The sequence below is a fragment of the Typopeltis vanoorti genome, chromosome 2, assembly GCF_054136105.1.
Source record: "Typopeltis vanoorti isolate ZY-2024b chromosome 2, IOZ_Tvanoo_1.0, whole genome shotgun sequence".
Lineage (NCBI taxonomy): Eukaryota > Metazoa > Arthropoda > Arachnida > Uropygi > Thelyphonidae > Typopeltis > Typopeltis vanoorti.
The window spans coordinates 12,008,692-12,033,502 of record NC_143550.1 but is presented as its reverse complement, the minus strand read 5'-3'; the positions used below and the strand labels follow the sequence as shown (position 1 = coordinate 12,033,502).

The 24,811-nt window shown below is 34.5% G+C and overlaps 1 protein-coding gene across 1 annotated transcript in view; it reads right to left on the bottom strand.

Moving 5' to 3' along the window:
* The window catches only part of LOC150108819 (uncharacterized), a 64,695-nt gene extending 50,748 nt beyond the window's left edge, over positions 1-13,947 (bottom strand). The window contains exons 1-2 of the mRNA XM_090403493.1: positions 13,860-13,947; positions 3,498-3,585 (exon numbers count right to left, since the gene is read on the bottom strand). Of these exons, the coding sequence (XP_090259619.1) occupies positions 3,498-3,585; positions 13,860-13,893 (122 nt within the window). The 5' untranslated portion in view covers positions 13,894-13,947. The remainder of the gene's footprint in view (positions 1-3,497; positions 3,586-13,859) is intronic.
* Between the last annotated feature and the right edge of the window lie 10,864 nt (positions 13,948-24,811).

Sequence of the window (24,811 nt, the reverse complement as noted above, 5' to 3'; positions counted from 1 at the left end):
GCACAATAACAAGGCAAAATGGATTGAACAAATTAAGAACGAATCTCAAGAACGAAAAATGGACCAACTGAAAATAACAACTGAAATGGTTCAAAAGCAAGCTAAAAAATAAAAAATCGGTCAATACCAGGGAAGGATGAATTACATGGCTACTGGTTAAAATATCTAACAGGCTTACATGAAAGACTTGCTAACCAATTTTATGATGTTTTAGAAGAAAAAAGCAAAGAAGAGTGGCTCACAGCAGGGAAAACGTTTTTGATCATAAAGGATAAAGAAAAAGGTCCAAACCCAGAAAACTTCCAACAACTTTTAAGCTACTCACAGGCATACTAGCTGATAAAATATACAGCTATCTTAAAGCAGATTCATTCTCTTCTCCCAGTTGAACAAAAAGGTAACAGCAAAAATTCAAGAGGCACAAAAGACCAATTGCTGATTGATAAAATGATTGCTAAAAATTGCAAACGTAGAAAAAACCAACCTTCATATGGCTTGGATAGATTATAAAAAAGCATTTGATTTGGTGCCTCATAGTTGGATTTTAAAATGCACAGAACTATTCGGTACTAGCGAAAACGTGCAAACATTTTTGCAATCCAACATGAAAAACTGGAAAACAACGTTGGTTCTAAATAGAGAAGAAATTGGAGAGGTAAACATAAACAGGGGCATCTTTCAAGGAGACTCATTATCTCCTCTATTGTTTACATTGTCATTGATCCCCTTAACTAGAATTTTAAATAAAACTGCTCATTGTTATCAAACTGCACAAAAGAGTGCAAAGATATCTCATCTTTTATACATGGACGATCTGAAGTTGTATGCGAAATCAGAGAATGAACTCGGATCGTTGCTTAACACTGTACACATATTCAGTGAAGATATATCAATGGATTTTGGCTTAGACAAATGTGCCATTGCTGGAATAACAAGAGGAAAGTGTTTGAAGATATGAACGAAATCGAGCTGATCAATGGTGAAATAATCAAGGCAATAAAATTAAAAGACGGCTACAAATATTTGGGAATTTTAGAAGCATCACAAATTCTGCACAATAAGATCAAAGAAAGAACTAGAGCAGAATACATAAGACGATTAAGAAAATTCCTTAAGTCAATGCTTAATGCTGGAAATTTGATAAAAGCAATTAATACCTGGGCCATACCTGTTCTGAAATATTCAGCAGGCATTGTTGAATGGACCCAGCTAGAGATAGAAGATTTAGATCGAAAAACTCGAAAATTAATGACAATGCACCATGTCCTCAATCCTCGCAGTGACATTGATAGGATATATCTATCACGCAAAAAAGGCGGTAGAGGATTATTACAAGTGAAGCAAATTATTGAAGAAGAAAAACGAAATTTAAATGATTATCTGCAGCAAAGAACGGAAAAATTTCTAATTGAGGTAAGGAAAAAGGGTGTTTATTTGAACCCACGGAGACAAAATTGGAATACAAAACCAACCAAGTAAAAGTGAGAACTGAAAGATGGAAAATAAGGCATTGCATGGAAATTACCTTCACAGCATAGAGGACAGCGCTAACAGCAACTTGACCTGGCAATGGTTGAGAAATGGAGCACTAAAGAAAGAAACAGAATCGGCAATTTTTGCAGCACAAGAACAGACCATTAAAACTAACTTTATGAAGGCAAAAATACAAAATATTCAAGAAGACAGTAAATGTAAATTGTGCAAAGAAAAGGAAGAAACGGTAGACCACATTATAAGTGGATGCAGCAAAATCGTACAAATTGAGTACCATAAAAGGTATGATAACGTAGCTAAGATAATCCACTGGCATTTATGTAAAAAGTATAGGTTTGAAGTATCTAAAGACTATTGGAAGCATAAAGTTCACCAGAAAGTGGTTGAGAATGAAAAAGCTAAAATACTCTGGGATTTCAAAATCCAGACTGACAAAAGCTTGGAATGTAATACACCCAATATCGCAGTGGTTGAAAAAAGTGAAACAAGGGTGTTAGGTTTCTTGAAATATCAGTACCAGGAGATGGATTGACGACAAAGAAAATGAAAAAATTACAAAATATCGCGATTTGCAAATCGAAGTTGAACGAATCTGGTAAAAGAAAATGAAAGTTGTTCCCATAATAATAGGTGCTTTAGGCGCCATCCCTAAAACATTAAAAAAACATCTAGAAGCACTCGAGTTAGATGGATTTAAAATTGGGCAGCTGCAAAAAGGCTGCTTTGTTCGGCACAGCTTTCATTTTCAGAAAGTATTTCCACAACTCATAGGCACTTGGGTAGGGCTCGAATTAGTGGAATATAACCAGCCTTTTCTTAAGACTGAGGAAGCAAATCAAGCTTTAATGAATAGTATATATATATATATATATATACAGTAAAACCCCTTTTTTACACTTTTCAGGGAACTGATGGAAAAAAGTGTAAATAGCAAGAAATGTAAAAAAAACATTTAAAAAAAAAGGCTAAAAGATGACTTACTGCTAGTATGTGAGTCTACATACTCGATTACAAAATTTAATAACTGAAAATAAATGAATTTAGAATTACTTACATTTATCTATTTAAAAAATCTTTAATTGTTGATTGTTTTTGCTTTTCGTTTTTTTTTGTTTTTTTTTGACATAGCGCCAGATTGCTTTCCATTGAGTTCAATGCTTGGCCTGTTTTCTACTATCGTGTTCAAAGTGAACACGGAGAGTCCAAGATCTTTTGCTAAATGCACACGTGTTCCGGCATGCCAATCTACATGTCGCAGAATTGCCATCTTTTCTTCTACCGATATACATTTTCTTTTTTTTTTTCCGTCCATGTTACTAACATGGATAATCCACCACCGCAACTTGAAAGCAACTTTCACTCGCTAAATTATGTAACAGAAATTCTGCAATATCAATTCGTACTGTGATTGAAAAATCACGGTATCGCTCATCACTACATTACTGCTTCAAGCGTGCAAGTCACCGTGATGGCGGAAAGGAAACTTACAGCCGAAAGCAACGCCATCTGGGAACAGAAAGGCGCATATTTCCTCAGAAATCGATTCGAAAATCAGTATTGCCACCCGAGAAAAAAACGCAAATCACGGGAAATAACGTCCACATCAAATTGTTAATGGCGGGAAAACAATATATCGTGAGAATAGGCCTTACGACGGGACCAACGGAAAATGACGTATATGGCAGGAAAACGTAAATTGCGGGAACGTAAAAAAGGGGTTTTACTGTATATATATATATATATATATATTTATTTATTCACCTTTCTACCACTATTGGGACTAAACTGCTGAGCTCTCTCAACAGTTTCACCCACTATTTTTTCATCACATCTATCATTTTAAATTTCCTAATGATGGTCAATTTTTTGCTTGGCAGTAGCTTTCTTCATTTTTTGTGTAATAACAGTTAGCGCAGTACAGCACAAAATAGCATGCATTACACAGCACTGCGAAATTGCGAAATTAAACCTGAGCATAAGAAAATTTTATTTATGTAACGTACTTCTCACAGTAGTCGTCCATTTCTTCCTTGGTACCAATTTTTGATAACCAATCTTCACAAAAAGCATGAATAATTACCATCTGGATTCCTGGAGGGAAATTTGATAAAATGGCATAAATATACCTTTTGTCAAAATCATTAAAATAAGAAAACACCATATATTATTTATATCGATATCAGTATTAGAAATATTAATATCACTGTCTGTAATGAGAACATCAGCACTTTCTTAATAAAGACAAATTACATTTTTTAAAAATATAGCTATATAACGAACATTTTAATATAATTAATTTTTTTAAAACAGCAAGAATAATTCCTTGATGCTTAAAAATGTTTAAATAATTATTAAATTAGAAGACTTTTTTTCCTATAAACTTGAGTACCCTTATCCCATTCGACTTCGATGATTGCCCATTGTCTGAAAGACATGGGCTTGAATCAGGTCTATGATTCGAAGAATCTTTATAAAGCTGTTTTTACCTAAAAAGCAAGTTGGAAGTGGCAGATACTTTCCCTCCGGAAACGTGGGTTTTCATCTCGAAAAAAGCGACAGATAACGTTTGACTCCTCAAAAACTTAACTACTAATAGCGTACTGTTGATCTGAGTATATTTTATAGTAGTAAATGATAAAATAGACTAGTATCTACATAAATTCCCGATATACTTATCTTTTTCATAATATTTTCGATATTTCTAGGCTATGCATTTCGTCTGCGAGTTTTTCAAATTACTGCTAATCTCCAAAAAATTTTCTAGTATATTTATTGAAAACAATCCTTGTATAAGTGGAGCCAAACAATTCAAACTAGCATTGTTCCATTGTGAACTGACTAGATATTTTTAACCATTTTATAACCATTTATATATTTATGTAACAATTATAACCATTCCACCCAGGAAAGGTTATAAATTTGCAGTACATTAGTACTGTGGGATTTGTTATTTGTTAGATTTATTATTTTTATTATTATTGTTTATTTTAGTTTAATTTTTAATCTGGATTTAGTTTAATCATAATCTGGACAACCTCTGTTCGATACTAAACATTTTTAAACCTGTTTCCGGTATTAAAAAAAAAGCAGAATGGTGGTTTCAAACCATTTGTCTCCAACTTTATTGTAAATACCATCGACCGTAGAACCCACACTATTTCAAACAGCAAACACAGCATTAGAATTAGGGATCACGAGATGGCAGCACTTATCAGTTTCACGTAGTCACATATAATTGTTTATCCTAAACAATTATTAAATAATTATGTAATCCTTCATAACCGCTTTAATAAGACGAATGTTGCTGCTTTCGACCAGTTAGGACCGAAATCGAGCAATAGTCTTTGACAGTGCTATGCGAATACCATGTGTAGCATCTGATCGATTTCTAAACTTTGTCTTTACATTGACTAATGTTGAAAACCCAGATTGGGTTTTCAACATTAGTCTTACCAGTCATCTGGGAACAAGAGAATTCATTAATATTTTGATTAACGAAATTTTGCCTTAATAAAGATTTGCTCTGTAGTTCGATGAGATCATTCTTCTTATGAGCATCGTTCATTAAATCCAAATGAAAAAAGTGAAAATATTCCGAATCCGCCGGTCACCGATCAATTCATTTCGAGGGAAATAACGCTCAAATCAGTCAATGATATTTTAAAATGAGTCCGAATATCACATTGAATCAATCTTGCAATAGTTTCTGTAAAATGTTTTTGAGATAAAATACTTTCCAAAGTAGGAAAATGTGCATAATTGTTCTTCGCTATGCGTCTTTTCCAAAGCATTATGCACTGCTTGAGGGCACTTATCTTCTCATCTACAAAAACATTCACTCCTGATCCTTGAATTGCAGTGTTCAGTTGTTCAAGTTAGAGAATACACCTGCAAGATAGGCCGATGACAACATAAAATTTCCTGATTCAAATTAGTCAAATGATTTGGTTTCCTTTTCTCGAAGAAACATTGCGATCTCATCTCTAATTTCCATAACACGAGTCAAGACTCGTCCGTGTGAAAGCCAGTGCACTTCTCTATTATTATTATTATTATTATTATTATTATTATTATTATTATTATTATTAGACCCTGCATGGAGTAAGAGCACTCATCGTGGGAGGTTCATTCAACTGACACCATCTTTATTCTGTTGAATCTTAAAATTCTTAACACTCCTTGCATCAACAGCATATTCTGGTAATGCGTTCCATTAACTGACAATTCTCCCTGTAAATATTTACTCTTCACACCCCTCTTTACTACACTCTTGCATAACTTCCAGCGACAAGCTCTGGTTATTCCCCTTCTTTTTACAATCTCTTCGGGATTAATCCGATAAAATCTTCTCTATAACTTAATCGTCTCGATCATGTCATCTTTTCCCTTCCAATCCACAAAACTCTGCATTCCACATTTCTTCAATCTCTCTGTACAGCCAGAATTCAAAAGTCCTGATATTTCTTAATTACTCATCTCTGTACTCTAACCAATCCTTCCACATCACAATAAAAACCAGATAATCCATCTGAGCACAATAGTTGAAGTGTGGTCTGACCAGTGCTTTATACAGTAACGCAATCATCTCCTTATCCCTACATTTTCGAGTACCTCTTATCATGGCGGCACTAAGATATGCATCCTTTGATATGCCAACTTCTTGGCAGAATACTATGAAGAGTTTATGTTTCAAAGCCCGAGACCGAATGAAGTTTACTGTTTGAACAGTAATTTCCGTGGCTAATTTCAGTCTTGGAGGAAGAGTGTTTGACGCTAATGCATACTGAATGTAGAAAACAGTGGAACGAACACCACTTGTGGGACCACTTCCCTCACTAATGTCCCAAAGTCAGTCTTGCCCAGCATGGAAAGTACGTCATCGCAGCATAAGAAACCCAATTTCGTTTTCTAGTCTAGACTATTCCATGAAAAAAAAAATTGTCAATCATCTGGTAGACATCAACAGCTTTTGAGGTAGCGAGCAGCGGTTCACAGAACAGAAATTCTTCGTTAATACACATTTCGATGGTATATCTCACAAATACCTACAGTTGATATATTGAGCCTCGTCAGAACACTCTTTCAACTGAAGTCCAAAGGGCAGAGTGCATTTCTTAATATCTTCAATAATTTGATCAAAAACATCAGCTGATATATCTGGAATTCGATATTAGATGACATTATTTGACTTAGTATATATATAAATCAGCTAACGCCTTTTATTCCCTTATAGGGAGTAGGAGAGGCCATTTAATCCTATCTAGCTTTTTGGAGACTGAGTGGGCAGTTCAATCTCCACCGGTAGCCAATCAGAGATAGCTTGCCCATGTCTATCACTAATTATAGCAGCCACCGATGAAGAGGCTGGCAAACAAGTGCTGCCATCTCTTGGTACCTAACCCTAACAAGATATGTTACTGTCTGACATAATGTGGGTACTACGGTCGATTTTCTTGAGTTTACGGGATGAAAAACCCGAGTTTCCGGGAGGAAAAACCCTCTTGCCCGTGCCAGAGATCGACTAACTCGGGAATCAGTCGAAGAAAGGCTTAGAAAAGGTTCCTCCAGTCGGAGACTAGACTTGAACTTAAGTCTGACTTCAAGCGACCAAGCGCAGAGGACACAAGCTCTACTTCCACTGAGCTACACAGGCCTCCTATTTGACTTAGTTACTTTAGTAATCTAATTCTTTCCTTCTTTTCCAAGAACAATTTCGACCATTTCAAGTGCACAAGGCTTGATCAGGGTCACGCTTATTGCATAAGGCTTCTGGATTTTCAGATATAGAAAGCCTCAAGGCTTTGTAGGAAGCCTCAAGAAGTGGCTGTGTAGTAGATCCGAGACCGAACTTGGTAAGGATGCCAGATGAGTTGAATCGAGTTTTCTTTTGCTTCAGCGCTTCACAGTTCCTTCAGAATTTCTTGGATGTTGTTTGAGTTTCATAGGCCTCGTTATCATTACAGAGAACTATTGCATATCAAAAGCATGGCGGTTTTTCAGTTCCATCGCTTTCAAGATAACATGTGAACCCAAATTGTTCGTTATTCTTACTGCACTTTCTTTTCATTGGCATTTTGTTGACCTGTTGGGACAAAATATATAAATGTATGGAGTTAATTATATGTCATATAATTAATTCAATACACAGATCAGCAGAACGAGATCTCTGCAAATGAAAGTTGAGTGATTAATAAAATCGAAGGTATCAGGTGCAAAACACAGCGAGGAAAACGGAAACTGGGATTGAGTGAGGACTATATGGACCAATCACAGGCCGGGAAGCACTCATCACGCATGCTCATTGGCTGATTGAGTAGGTATATAACTTCAACCAGCTGGTCATAAGAGAAGCTACATTTTTGTCTCCTCTACGACCACGTTACTCATTTGAAACTAGTCTTTTTGTAAAGATGGATTTATTGTAATAATGTATAACTGAAGGGTTTTTTATACCTCCCATGGACTCTGTCTGTCCATCCGCGAGGGAGGAACACCTAAGGTTTGGAAGCCTTGCTATAAAGGAACAAAAGGAGTTAGCGAATTTTTCGCTGCTCATTGTGTTTGGTTGAATACTTGGAGAATTGCAGTTATTTGATACTTCTACATTTAACAGCTTTAACCAGTGCCTAAGGGTATGAAGCGCCTGTGGCAAGTGTCTAACTTGCGCTCACCTAGCCCGAAAATTCTAAAACATTTAAATGTAACAAGTTGTACTTTACTAAATGCAATATGTATATTATGCAATATACATTATGCATATATATTATGCAATATACATTATGCATATACAGGGTGTTCGGGATAAATTTGACATATTTATAATTAATTATATTTTTCCGTAAGTTACATGTATTAACACACACTTCTCTTCATTTAAAAGTTTGGACCCTTCTTCATTCATATACAAGATGTCAGAAAGGATGGATAGCTGGAACCCACCTGAATCATGGAAGAGAATAACTTGTATCATGATGATTCGTGCCCGCCATCAAAATAAGGATATTACGACTGCTGCCCAATGCTCCCTGAATACAGTAAAAACAATCAGGCATGAACTAGAGACTTGCAATGGTGACTACGAGGATGTAGCAAGAAGAAAGATCCCTAGCAGACGATCTGATTGCGTTCGTACAGCAGAATTCCTCGCAAATCTGCAGGAACAGGTGTTGAAGAACCCTGGCATTGGAATTCGGGCTTTGTTCGTGGAGTTGCTAACTGTAGTCAAGCCCTGGATAACAAGGGTAGCCAATGGTAGGCCGTATGTATGGCAGCAGGATTCGGCCCCTTGCCACACCTCTGGGAAAAGTCAAAAATGGTTGTCTGAAAATTTCTACGACTTCACCAGTCCAAATGTTTGGCCTCCAAACTCCACAGACCTTAACCCCATGGATTATTTTGTATGGGGCGCAGTTGAAAAAGACACCAATCGCACTTCCAGTAATACAAAAGCCCAGTTAATGGATAAAATTAAAACAGTTTTTGCGGCCCTTCCCAGGGAGACTGTAGCATCAGCTTGTTCGAGGTTCCGAAGCAGAATTGAAGCTGTGATCGATGCTAATGGTGGTTATTTTGAGTAAATCTTGTTGATAGTATTGTAATTAACTCTGCCTGTAATGTTTTTTTGTCAATTCATTAAATTTAATAGATACAAAGAAGATTTTCTTTTTCCTTACGAAACTGTCAAATTTATCCCGAACACCCTGTATATTATGCAATATACAATATAATGCAATATGTATATAAATTCAAATGTTAAATACTTACTATTAACCCCATCAAAATGAGTTGCCTGTAAAGCGGTTTTTATTTGTTTTTCATTTCTGTTCGATTTATTCACACTTTATTAAAAAAAAGCACTTTTTGGAAAGGCGCCAAACATTAATCGCCCACACAAGAAAAATACTAGGAGCCAGCGCTGTCCACCATATAATTATCATTATTACATTGCTTCTCGATTTCCTGGTTTTGATGTTCAATTATACTTTTCTCTTCTGTTTCAATTTCACATGAAACATGACTACTTGCAGAAGGCAGATTTAATTCAGTTGTTAAGCTTGAATGAACTAGAGGTGTAGATGATTTTTTAATAAAAATATCAATTGGAGTTATATTTTTCTTTATATTTTCAATCTTCTGTTTTCTTATTTTTTTAAACTCTGTACCGGAAGATTTTTTTGGTGGCATATAACCCTAGAAGGGTTTTTTAATTTAAATTTGTGTTTTTTTTTAATATAATTATTTATACGATAAAGCGCCAAGAGGCTATTTTTCAGGTGGCGTAAATTAAGTTAAGGGGATAATAAATCCCTCATTATTTTAAAGCCGGATACGAAATTCAGAGATCGAAATCTAAGAGTTTCATGCCTAACAACTATCGGCGAGTCCAAGCGTAAGTCAACACCTGGGTAGTACAACACTAGGGCAACTCGGAGCAAAGGTGGAGCAGGCTCCATCACTATCCTTAATATTTTCTCATAATGTAAAACGCAGCTCCAAGGAGATATATTACTGTTTTACATTATGAGGAGAAGTCACTACCCAAGACCGGTTTCTACCTTTATTGAGGTCTTATCAGTGAGTAGGTAGACCTGGAATACCAAGATTTAAGTGAACCGAACTTACATATACCCATACTAACGAATTGCCAGACCGGTGTACCCATATATTATTATTACTACGATAAAGAGCCAAGAGGCTATTTTTCCGGCGGTGTAAATTAAGTCAAGAGGATAAAATCCCTCATTATTTTAATGGCAATTCGGTCTGGCAATTCGTTAGTAGGGGTATATGTAAGTCTGGTTCAATTAAACCCTGATATTCCAGGTCTATCTACTCACTGATTAGACCTCAATAAAGGTAGAAACCGGTCTGGGTAGTGACCTCTCCTCAAAACAGTAATACAACTCCTCGAAGCTACGTTTTATATTATGAGAAAATATTAAGGACAGTGATTGATCTTGCTCCACCTTTGATCCGAGTTGCCCTAGTGTTGTACTACCCAGGTGTCGACTTACGCTTGGACTCGTCGATAGTTCTTCGCAATAAAAAACTCTTAGATTTCGATAGATTTCGATCTTCGAGTTTCGTATCCGGCTTTAAAATAATGTGGGATTTATTATCCCCTTAACTTAATAATTATTTATAATACTTATTCAGTATGTTGTATATAAACAAAATTATATGTTTTTTCCAGTATATTTTGTTCCACAAAAGAGAAAAAATATCTAACAATAATTTCGACACAGCAACAAGACTAATAATAATGATGACATGATTTTTGAAATTCTCTTATCTTCAAAAAGTAGAGACGAATGGAAATATTGAAGGTGGGAAGATTGTGATTTTCGTTGGATCCTGGGTTTGATGGGTTTAAATAAAGGCTGGCGAATAATTTTTGTGGGTGGTCACGAAACGAGGGATTCAGGTAGATGAAATGATATCGAAGGAGATCATAAAGGGATTAAAATTATAATATAATTTTAATAAATTTATTAAAATTTATAAATTTTAATAAATTAAAATTTATAAGTAAGGAAGTTTAAAATTAAGGAAGGTAATAAATTTGGGATGGGCAGATAGACACATTAGGAGGATAACGGAAGAATGTATTAGATTATCTATGCAAATGTTTAGGATTAGGATTTAGGGAATTTGGAGATACAAAATTCTACAAAATCATAAAATGGGAAAATACACTCATTAATAGTTAATGGTGCGAAGGAACAATTTACTTGAGACAAAAACGAGAACAATTGCAAGGAAATGTTCAAGTGGTTCAAGTCGTTATGTCAGGGGTTGTCGTTGCCATCTAACTCGAGACGAATTGGAACTCACCGGTGTTACCAAATGTAGCAGAATTCCATTGTGTTGCAGAAGGTCTAAAGGGGCGTATTGCCGAAATTTAAAAATACAATATAAAATAGCTAACATTTATATCTATTTATTATTTTTATTTTTTACATTTTTTTACGTTTTGCACCCCAAACTAGTTGCGCCCATGGCGGGCACCTCTATCTCCACGCCCTCGTTTTACGGCACTGGTTTAACACATGCTCAAAACAGCCTGCTTAACCTAGAATTCATTTTAATGAAATCGCTGCAGTTATTTATTTCGTTCCTGTTAGTACTGTTGAGCCGTTTAACAAGTTAGTATAAATAATATACATAAATCCGCTAAAGGCTCGATTTCCCTGTAGGAAGCAGGTAAGAGCATTTTAGCCATATCTAACTTTTGAAAACGGAAGTTTAATCTCCACAGGTAACCAAACAGAAATAGCTGGCTCAAGACTTAGGGGCAACTGGGATTTTCATCCCGGTTGCCCCTGCCAGAGATCGATTAAGTCTGGAACCTGTCGAAGAAACGTTTTAGAAAAGTTTCTGGATTCGGCTACTAGAAAAGAACTTAAGTCTTTTTTCTGGCAGCCAAGCGATGTGGGTGAAAAAGCTACTTCCACTGACCTATACATGCTCCTAGTAAGATAAAATACTTAGAAAAAAAATTCAGTTAATATGACATCACACAAAATGAGTACAAGAACAACCAATAAAAGCTAGTCGAATATTTATATGCCTCAACATTCTCACCTAGAAGAATTAGAACATAACTAAACAAATGAAAAAAAAAAGATCCTATAAAGGAGTTGTCAGACTAGTAATAATGTTTTTTTTTGTGTGTGTGTGTGTTTCTCACCTACGAAAGGTTATTAGCAGACCTATAGTACAGAACATCTGTAACGTGGGTGTGCTAAGAATTTTCGTTTCCACTATTTATCAATTTTATATATTTTTTGCATTTTTTAAATTTATTTTTGCATAGAGAGTGGAAGCATGGAACTTTTTAAAGCCACTTCAGACGTCTAATAAGCTGGTCGGTGGGGGCACACACACCGGGCAATGAAATTCATCTCACACCTAAAGACAACCACAAGCATTCTTGTCGTAACAGGATTAGAACCCGCGACTTGATGGTTGGAGACCTGGTACGATTGGTTGAGACTACTCCACCAATCAGGTCTTTAAATTACTCGGATGATACCAATAAGAGAGAAACTGAAGGTACAATAATATTGATCAAAATTAGGCACTCACAAATCAGAGAAAATTGTAAAATGCAGCCAATAAATCCAAAAACGAAACGAAGAATGGAAAAATTATATAGAAAGAATGATAGACATGGATGAACAAAGAAAGAAAAGCACTGGTTATCAAAGAGAAAGAGAAGAGAAAGACAGGCTTAAGAATAAAAGACGAAGACTGTAGTCATTATAGAAGAAGATTTCTTTATGAGAGAGGAATGGTATCCTCAAACTATAATTACTGAATTGGAAGACTTAATAATAATTTCTAGATAATTACATCTTGCAAAAGAGGATGACATTCTCCTCTTTTTTGGGTGCCACTTCTAGGAGTCTTTGCGTATACCGAGATTTATGTTATTTCTTTTTTCCTTCCTTTTTCCTTCTCCTCTGATTTTTCTCGATTGTATGACACTGAACATTTCTCAGAGAAAAATGTAATATTCTTTACATCAGCAGTGGTTAAATATTCTGATTTGTCGATCAATCAGACAGCCTATGATTAACTTACTTAAATGACAGCTTTCATAAACATTGATGTGAACCTTACTTGCAATTTTCTTTTATCTGGAATTTTATCTCTGAAAGCCATATTCCTTTAAGTGTCTAGAAAAATGTCACAGTGTTTTGTACTATTTTTAATAAGCGGGTCGGCCCACTAACCAGAATAATGTAACAGTGTTTTGTAGTATTTGTTTGCAATATTCAGGAAAATGCAAAAGTTATCATGATTCACGAGAAATCTATATATTTCATTTTGAATTGAAAGGCACTGCGATCACGATAAGAAGAGGAATATTAGGAAGATTCCTGAGAAAACGTGAGAAAGAGAGAGAGAGAGGAACACATAGAAACCGTAAGTTACTAATATATATTTTTTTGCATTTTTTATTTATTTTTGCATAGAGAGTGGAACTTTTTAAAGCCACTTCAGACTTCTAATAAGATGGTCAGTGGGCCGACCGCTTATTAAAAATAGTACAAAACACCGTGACATTATTCTAGACACTTAAAGACATATGGCTTTCAGAGATAAAATTCCAGATAAAAGAAATTGCAAGTAAGGTTCACATCAACCTATGTATATATATATATATATATATATATATATATAACTTGTATAATTGTGTTATTTTCTTCTTCTTCTTGTGTACGTATGATTTCAATGACAGAGGATATTTTTTAAAGAAATAATAATAATTATTATTTTATCACTAAACCAGACTATGGACTTTGAAAATTACGTAGAAATGAGCAACTTTGCCAAACTTATGCCAATGTTATACTTACCGAACACCAAGAGAATTAAAGCAATTATTTTCATTTTCACTATGGAATACGCAAGGGAACCGGTAAATTCATATGTTGAACAGCAGCTCTGAATATTGCTTCATGCACACCCATATATTTATGAGTAGTTTAATCTTTGAGATATCTACGAAATGGTTCTTAAGATAATACATATCATACAAAACGCTTGTTCCCATGCATAAGTGCTTACAGATGTAAGTTTTCTCATATACTTAATTTATCTGCTATAAGTGAAACTTTACTAACATATAGAATCGGAAGGCTGAATTGGGCATAAGTAGGATACTAAAATGGAGGCTATTACGAATCCAGCCAATATTTCACTATTATTATTATTATTATTATTATTATTATTATTATTATTATTATTATTATTATTATTATTATTATTATTATTATATTCACATTTTATATTCACATATTATTATATTATATTCACAGACAATAACCCATGGATAAGTAGCAACATTCTAAATAATATTACTGTAAAAGAAAATCTATGGATAAACTAAACAAGTCACCCAGTAACATTCATTTACAAACATTATACAAAAACACAAGAAATAAACTAACAACAAAAATTCGTAGAGCAAAAAGATACTACTACTTTAAAAATTTATGGAATATAATGACAATATGAAGTACTCATGGGCTACACTTAACGAATTACTAACTCAAATAAGAAAACTCCAGCTCAAGATTTTACTGCAAAAAACTTCAGTCAGGATATGAACCAAGAGGCACTAGCAAACTTATTCAACCACGCCTTCACAAACAATATCACACAACTCAAAAAAAAAAAAAAAGATAATCTACCAAAGATCAACAAAAATTTAACAACACAAAGCCAACAGTTGACTATGTATTTCCCATCTGAAACAAAACAGGAACTGAAGGAAACACTCTTACAGCTCACTGCAGGAATAGACAAAATAGGACTCATAGACCTTTTAACACAGTTTGAACAAATGAATAAAATACTCTTTATTTGTGAACATAATATTCAGAACTGTCATTATTCCACAACAACGAAAAACTGCGATAATTACGCTAATTTACAAACATGGGGAAACAAATGATACACAGAACTGCAGATCAATTGCTAAACATACAAGTCATCTCAAAATGTTTGAAAAAATAACACACAAGACTACAGAACTATTTATAGAAGTACAACCAATCTCACAAAACCAATATGGCTTTCAGAAAACAAAAAACACGATCACTTTATTAGAAAATATCGTCGATCCTATAAACGAAGCCCTCGATAAAAACAAGTACGCTGTCCTTCTTGACTTAATCAAAGCTTTGATACACTTGAACATGACATACTGCTGACAAAACTATACTCAGTCGGAATAAGAGGAACACTGCATACCTGGTTCAGGAACTATCTCCCAAACAGAATAGAAGTAACATATTACGGCCGGGTATACAAATAAAGCACGGTGTCCCATAAGGCGCCATATTATCACCTACTCTATTCAACATATACATTACTAACGTTCAGAACCTTGCCACACGAAGTCAAATACATATCAGTACTCAGATAATGGCGCGCTACTAGCAGTCCACACAAACATCAACATAGCTCTCTCCAAAGCATCACAAGACCTAAATAAAATCACAACTTACTTCTACCAAAACTCAATTGTAATCAACGGCACTAAGACGCATTAACAACAAAAATACCGCCAATGTATCGAAATCTAACCGGTAACACATGCAAAATACCTTGGTCTTTTCGCTGTAGATTGCCACCTAAACAGACAAAACATATAGAATACCCAGTGCTTTTTTTCTAAATATAAGTTTACCGGAACTCTACCATCTCATCTCATAACAGAAAATCGAAACATACCAACCCTTTGAAGATCTTCTTTTACTTTTGACAAATGGATATTATACATATCAAATGGAAATAAAACACTAAACATTAAAGCAAAGGTGAAAAAAAGTTTAAAAAATACCCTCAATTTTCACAAAGCTTCCAAATTAAGGTTATCAAACTGGTGTTGCCATCTTCACGAGTTCGTTCCTTACTCTTCGTGTCTGTTGCTAGATGTCTGACTTCCAGGAACATGGAATTAACGTATGTTAAGGGTTGAAAAATAGGCAGGGGAAGAACGTCTGTGTACTCACGTCTTCATTTGTAGAGAAGCTCTTGTCGGTGTGATAATCAAATTCATCTGGAAAAAAGCCACGCTCACATTCAGCAGTAGAAATGGGGATGCTGTTGATAGTGTTTATTAATTGCAATAGTGCAGCAGACATTTTTGTCAAGAATTCACGAAAACCCCTAACAACCTGTTGTTTTGGAATTCTTAGCCTCTTACACAAACTCTCCACTTTAGTCTAACCGAAAGTAACATTCCTTTCAGCACCGTCTGGCCAACACTTTTGTCCATTCTGGAATTAGCATCTCTACTGCAGATAGAAGAAGATTTTTCATTCATTGTTTCAAGCAGTCATAAAATTTTGTAGGATCAAGAAAAGGATTCACATTTGTTGATTGACTGGTTACCCTCTTCTCCAAAGTCACTCATTTAAAGTTCAGATTTTCAACTGCTTGTACAGCTTCACGATAAAAAGGTCCGCCATTGACCTTCTGTTTCAAACAGCCGAATCTGCTTTGATGTACTACTATGAGTTGCGTAGAGTGTAATATTCCTTGCTTGCAGTTCAACACTAAGCTTTGACAATTCTTGGAGAGCATTACACATCAATCCAAGATCCCAAACAAAATCAACACTTGTTATTTTCTTCATACATTACTCTTTGAGACTTGTCTCTGTTTTCATCTAGTTTTGCTGCTGTAAAATGAGCCACAAGTGCTTCATAATCTTTCCACACCGCGAAAACACTTCTAAAGCTAGTAGCCACCCAACGTGTACTTAAAACTGTTCCAATTTTAAAGTGTTCCTTGTCAAGATCTTTTTGACTGGTGATAGAGATAGTAAAGTTTGTCAAGATATGAATTGAAGGGGTTGATTTGTTCTGGGAAGTGTTTTTTTACAACATCACCAACAGAGAGCACGAATCTATGGTTGATATAATGCCAAATCAAGATGTGAGGATAACGTTCCTTAAAAAGCCACTACTTCATTTTTTCATACCCAACATCACAGCTGCGCCATCACAGGCAATGGCAACAAGATGTTTCTTCAAATAATCATCATGAAACCCCAATTCATTCAGGGTATTCATCAAGCTATGGAAAATACCTTTTGCGGATACATTTTCTAACTCTACAACGTCAATAAAAATATTTGTGTGTTGCTCCATATCAGGTAGAATTGTGCGTACATATATTATTAATGATGACAACTGGCTAATAGTGATGCTTTCCTCAATCAAAAGGGAAATCTCACAGTTTAACTATGAATCTATTGCGTAGAGACCTTCTGCTTGTTCACATAGAAGTTCCGGTTCCGGTAACTACTGTAACTTCCGGCTGACTATCGATTCTAATCGAAAACTTCGATCTTCGAGGTTCAGTGTCAACAACACAAGATGGCAGCACTAGATTGAATGAACCAAAGATGACTCTTGATTTACGTTGTCAACGACCATAACTGAGAATTTAAAATGGAGGCAGTCCTAGTTTTGAAATACTTATAAAATATGTGTTTAGGGAACATTAAAGTCCTAAAATTACTTTACGAAAATAAGATCAATCCGGTAAGGGAAGGCGTTCCGGCTGAAACAAAGCCCTGAGAATACCTACATACTAAACTCCGCATCATCGCAGCAAAACTCTTCCAATTAAAAGACATGATTCCATCTAATATATAAAAAAAAAAAAAAAAAAAAAAAAAAAAAAAAAAAATAATAATAATAATAATAATAATAATAATAATAACTCATATATCACGGTATTTGTGAATCTCTACTCAAGTACGGTATAACGGTCTACGCAAACACATCAAACAGCGACCTAACAAAATTAGAAACATTACATAGAAAAAAAACAGTGCTTTGTAGACCGTATATACAACAGGCAATATCTGAACCGCTTATGGCGATACACAGAATCCTGAGCATTAAAAATCTGAAATACTACTAAGGAATTACTTCAACAACAACTATCTTAACAACAGAGACACTTATCGCATAACACGACCCACAACAACTCTTAACATCCCTGGATCCTTTAACAACTTATACAATTATTTTCTGAAATCACATCTGATACCCACGCTACTCAACAATCTCCCAAGAAATTTAAAACACATAGACAACTACAGAACATTAATACAGAACTCTGGAAGCTATACTAATACAGTAAATATAACATCGACTTAAATAGACTTCACAAATCACTAACATCCGACGCCTAAATTTCATCCATAAACAATACCAAACAACATAAATAGTGAAGCTAAATCCCACTCTCTTCATGAAAGCTAACCCTAGCATCGAAGTAGATGGGATTATCCCGCCTCAATCAACTAATCCTCATAATCATAGACTACAAATTATTGTAATGTATATATCATTACGGTGTATAATAATAAATGATACTGATATTTTAAAAACCATGTCTATTTATATTAAAAAAATATTAAAAAGAAATTAAGGTACTCCAAACTGTGTACAGAATTTTGTACAGAGCAGAAAATGTAACATGTCTTAATTGTATACATGTAAATACTCTGTATGATAATGAGAATAAAAATATTAGTATTCGAAATTATTATATACAGAAATTATATAAAATTACGTTCAGCATTCAAAAGAAAACTACCATTATGCCTGAAGAGAAAAGTTTTTAACCAATGTATTCTTCCTATATTGATATATAGCTGTGAAACATGGACACTAAATGCAAAGGAAATTAAAAAATTAACAAGAACACAATTTAGTATGGAAAGAAGTATTTTTGATATCATAAGACTGGATCACAAAAGAAATGCGTGGATAAGAAATCAAACCAAAGTCTCTGACATCATAAGAAGAGTGAAACATATGAAGTGGCAATGGCTTGGGCATACTGTTCGAAAATAAGACCAACTATGAACAAAAGAAGTACTGGATTGGATTCCACGAGAAGAAAAACGCCCACTACGCCGAACTAAATCATGGTGGATTGATGATATCATAAAATTTGACATGGGAAAAGTGAGAAATGGACAGAAAGATTTGGAGTAAGAGGCCTTCATCCAACAGTGGACTGACAATGGCTGATGATGACGATGATACTGTAAAAATGTAAACAAATCTGTAATAATAATAATCATCACTGTTAATATTATAATAACATGTTGCAAACAATTATTATTGTTATTATTATTTAAAAATATTATGTACGTGTAAGTACATAATATATATATATGTTATGCACATTTGTGTTCATGTAATGTATTATAAATATTATGTATAAATAATAAAGTTTGATTGAAAATAAAATTATTATTATTAAGAGAGACCTAAAGGGAGTCAGGAACTCATTGAGAGGGGGCTATACATTATTTTCAACATCTGTCATACCTGTTCCTGTTCTTGAATTCTTTCATTTTATTTGCACACACACAACATCAAAAGGCAATAAATTCCAATCACTCAATATTCTATGAGAAAAAAAAAATTTGCCCTACCCCCTTCTTGACAGCATTTATTCGCAACTTCCATCGATTCACGAAATATTCAATCTACTGAAATTCTGTATAACCCTTTCAGAAGTCTATAAGTCTCAACCATATTACCCCACTTTCTTCTGTTATGCTAATGTATGAAGTCTACTAATTTTCAATCTGCCTTCATATTCTGTATTTCTCAATCCTGATATTAGAAGGAGAGTGTTTTAAATACTCTCCTTCTAATATCGCATCATTTAAGTATTTTTTAAACACTTCTCACACACTGTCAAAATCCTTCCCATCCCATGAGTAAGTGGTCTCCAAAGTGTGGTACGGGTACGCCAGAGGGTACGGAAGTCCATACGTGGGGGTACGTCAAAAAGTTTTATATTGATAGGAAAAAATTAAGTAATTAATTAAAGATAAAGTATATTACTTTCTTTTATCAATTAAACATATATCTAATATAGACAAAAACGTTATAAAGATCGTGTAAACTTAAATCTGCGAGTAGCGCACATTGGGCGACTTTGCACACATAAACGTGGAAAAGCTGTCATGTTTTTTAAAACTAGGGAGTAAATTTCTTACTTCTTATCATTGCCATTGTTTGTAGAGCATCCAAGTGTTGACAAGCCCAACTAGAGAAGGAAAATTGCTTAGTATTCCTGCTATCTACAGATGACAATGACACCACAGTTGTATTAATTATTTGAGTATTAGTAGCAAGTTTAACAATATTTTAGTATATGTTGTTTCTGTGCAATTCCAACGCCTTTTTGTGCTTATTTATTAATAGTATCAAAATTACTTACATTTTTTAAAAGTGTTTGATATTATCAATAGTAAAAAAAAAAAAAAAAAAATCAGCTAACGCCTTTTTGTTCCCGTATACGGGAAGTAGGCGAGGCCATTTAGCCCTATCTAACTTTTGGAGACTGAGTGGGCAGTTCAATCTCCACTGGCCCAAGGCTATCACTAATTAAGCAGTACACAGTGAAGAGAGACGGCTCAAATGTGCCGCCATCTCGTGGTCCCTAATCCTAACACAATATATTTAATGTCTGAAATAATGTGGGTTCTACGGTTGATTTTCTTGAGTTTACAGGACGAAAAACCCGAGTTTCCGGGAGGAAAAACCGTGTCAGAGATCGACTAACTCGGGAACCGGTCGAAAAAAGGCTTATCGAACACATGAACACTTTGACCATATTAAATAAAAATCTCAGGATGAGAGACAGATGTAGAAAGTATATTATACCCAAGGTAAAAAACTTTCTACATCTATCTTTCATCTCGAGATTTTTATTTAATAAGGTCAAAGCACCTTATGGTAACTTGTTTTGGTCAAATATTTATAAGCTCCGTATTACTTAAATCTTGGTATTTCTAAGCCTGGCTCCCACTGATGAGACCTCAATAAAGGTCTAAACCGGTCTGGGTAGTGGCCCCTTGCCTTTAATGCATAGCATCATACATCTCTTCCAGGAGATGTGCTTTGCATTAAGGGTAAATACTAAGAATAATGATTAGAGCTTATTCAAGCTTTACCACGAGTTGCCTAAGACTTGCACTACGTGGGGGTCACCCAGACTTGCACTACTTGCAAACTTGACTTACTTGTCTGCTTGCTTACTTGGGAAATGCTTTAAAACCAGGTTTATAATTAAAATAGCTTGGTATCTTTAACGTATATCTCTATCTATCTCTCATCCTGAGATTTTTATTTAATAAGGTCAAAGCACCTTATGGTGACTTGTCTTGGTAAAATATTTATAAGCTCTGTATTACTTAAACCTTTGTACTTCTAAGCCTGGCTATCCACTGATGAGATCTCAATAAAGGTCGAAACCGGTCTGGGTAGTGGCCTTTAATGCATAGCATCATACATCTCTTCAAGTAGATGTGCTTTGCATTAAAGGTAAATACTAAGAATAGTGATCAGACCTTAATCCACCTTTACCACGAGTTGCCTAAGCCTTGCACTACGTGCAGGTTACCCAGACTTGCACTACTTGCAGGCGCAACCTTGACTTACTTAGGAAATGGATTAAAACCAGGTTAATAATTAAAATAGCTTGGTATCTTTAACATATATTATACCCAAGGTAAAAAACTTTCTACATATATATATATACACACACATGATGACCATAAAATAACTTTCTCTCTTGGAGGCATCTGTAGCTAAAACCAATAAACGGAATGAGACCAAATTTTATAAACCTTTGAAGGCATGGGGAAAAGATTTCCGCGAAAAAAAATATTTAGTACCAAAAGTCACCGATAGGGGACTATCGACGACTTTTGGTACTTTTGGTATTTTGCCATTGGAAGAGCCGAAAACAAGCATTTAATTACATTAAAGCAGATAAATGGAATAATTACATTTCGACGGTGTAGTGACAGCAACGTCACTCATTCCAATATGTGGCAATGTTACAATGATAATGAGAATGATGATAATTAAACTAAAACAACAACTTGCGAGAGACACAGACATTAATGTAGTGATTAAACTCAAGGAAATAATGTTTTATTCAACAGAATCAGGGTCTGCACTGTTTTCTTGAACTGCTTTCCATACTCTGCCAGCTCTAACTCCTAGTAATCCAGTTTCTTCAAATTTCTTAATCATAGCTCTCAGTGCTACTGCTGACATAGGACCTGTACGCAGGTTATGAAGCCTTCTAAATTCCCGAAGGCCGCTACGGCATTGCGCTGTTTAAGGTAAAACAACTTAACAAGTAAAGCACGCTGAGGCAAGGCAGGACGCATATTGAGCACAATTCGTAAAAAGTCATTCGAATAACTGCGTGAACGTTCCCAATCCCTTTTTAATTGGAATTGGTGGCGTTGCTGTTCACGTACGCATAGTAAAATTTGCAAAATCCTTTTTACCTGCGCTTACTGCAAATATTTGACTGTTTTTGGCTCCTCCAGAGCCAAAATTTCCCCTATCAGCGACTTTTGGTAGTAAATCTTTTTTTTTTTTTCGCAGAGTTTATATCCCCATGCCTTCGAAAGTATCAATATAAAATTTGATCTCATTCTGTTTATTGGTTTTAGCAACAGATGCCTCCAAAGAGGGAAAGTTAATTTATGGCCACCCTGTATATATGATAAAAATTAATAATTTTTGGTGTTTCAGAAAACAGAAATAAAAAAATAAAAAAGATGCATTTCAAATTTTAAAAGCCAATATCTCGAAATAGATTGACACTATTATTTTCGCAATAAGTTTGCTAGCGTATTGCGGAATCTCTGGACTTCATGCAGAAGTACAGTATATGATTCAGACAAATGGAGCTGGTCAGTGTACGTTCTGAGATTGTGTTGGAATAAATACTTAACATAATAAGGATAAATAATAGAGAAAACCATTTGAGCTACAGAGATAAGCTTTGCCCTATGATGTCACAAAGTAAGATAAAATCACATCATCATATCCACCAGCATGCAAAAATATGACCATGAGTTATCTGCACAAAAGTTACATTTTTGTAAGAAACGGTCAGGGTAAACAGTACTGTAAGGAATAACAATCGACTTGAGTGCCTTTTCAGTTACTACAATCATTCATCCAGTCAGCTATCATATTGTGTTGTGTGTTTTGTGTCTGTTTAAAGTAAAAATAATGGGTGAACCACAAAAGTCTTTGAAATTTTCTTTCTTCAGGAAAATAGCCTGAGACAAAACTCTGCACATAGCTCTAAAAGGATGGAAACCGATTATTATTTTAAAAAGTGCATACATTGTGATGTGGTTATCCAGGAGCACTTGGGAAAAGTTATGTAGGAAGTGGTTTGATATCCTCACCTACTTGCAAAGGAAGAGTAGACTACGAATTGAACCTCGTAGACTGTTATAATCTCAAATGCCAAGATGGTGAACTAATGGTCAATGATACAGGAGCTGGTGGAAGTAAAGTTTTCTCTATTAGTTGTGAAGAATCTGAGATATTTTCACTAGAAATGTACGACATTGATAATCATTTATTATTTTTGGAAAAGGGAATTACCTCCTAGTCGTATCATGGGAAGGATTATTGCAACTCATTTAAATTCGTCAATGATTAAATTAGGCCTTCAAGACTTTATTCAATTCGATAAATGTTCTTTATTTTGGGACATTTATGACTATACAAAGACTGCTTGTGTATATCTGGTGACAAAAGAATACATACAGGCTAACACCTTACAAGATGTATGGAACTGTGCTTCCTATGGTGTCCATTCTTAAGAGTATTTTGCATGACCAGCTATTTGGATGTAATGTAATCAAGAAAGAGTGAGTAACGAACATTTTATTTATTGAACTCACTGGAAAATGTTAAGAGTGTAAACTAAATCTTGCAAAAAATATTTCTAGGTAATCACATGTTCGAAATTTTTTCTGTGAATATGAACAAAGATTTGTGTTATTGTTGTTTTCTGCAGTGAAATGTTTACTCAGTTATTCCAATTAGAAGTTGATATATTAATCCATAACTTCATACCTTAATGGAATTCTGTTTAATTATTGTAAAAAAAATGAAGTTAACATTTCTTCAGGAAAAAGTAATGAAGTTTTAAGATCTAGAAAATTACATCTATACGAAGACCATATGTATAAAAATCGGTGACAAAGAAATCTTTAAGCAGAATCATTAACACAGAGCATAATACATCATGTACAAGAAAATGTAAATGTAAAAAAAAAGTAGTACTGTGACATTAATGCCAGGAACAGAAAAAAATGAAAATAACTGATATCCTCTAATAATTAATTTAGAAATATTCGATTTCTACCTATTGACATTGAGTTATCTGTAAATATTTTATCCATATACTCGAAAACCAGAACTGATAATCTCAATTAGAATGTTGGTGTCATTAGCATCACAGAAGAACAGCGCATATACATTAAAACGAGTATATGAGTCATGATTAGACTTAAATGTTTTTGTAACATATAAATTTAAAAAAAGTATACTACAGAGCTAATATTTATTTGAACTAATAACGTGGAACATAGAAAATGTAAAAAAAAAACGACTATTGTGAAATTAATGCCTGGAAAAAAAGTAGAGGAAACTGATATCCTATAATTTTAATTATTTTAGAAAAATGTCTAATGATACCTATTGACATTGTTTGAGTTACTTAAACATTTTGTCCATATACTCATAAACCAGAACTGATAATCTCAATTAGAATGTTGGTGTCATTAGCATCAGAGAAGGAAAGTACATAAACATCAAAAGGGAGGATATAAGTCATCATTACACTTAAATGTTTCAAACTTTGTAACATAGAATTAACAAAGTATACTACACACTATTATTCGTTTGAAATAATAATTGGTAACATA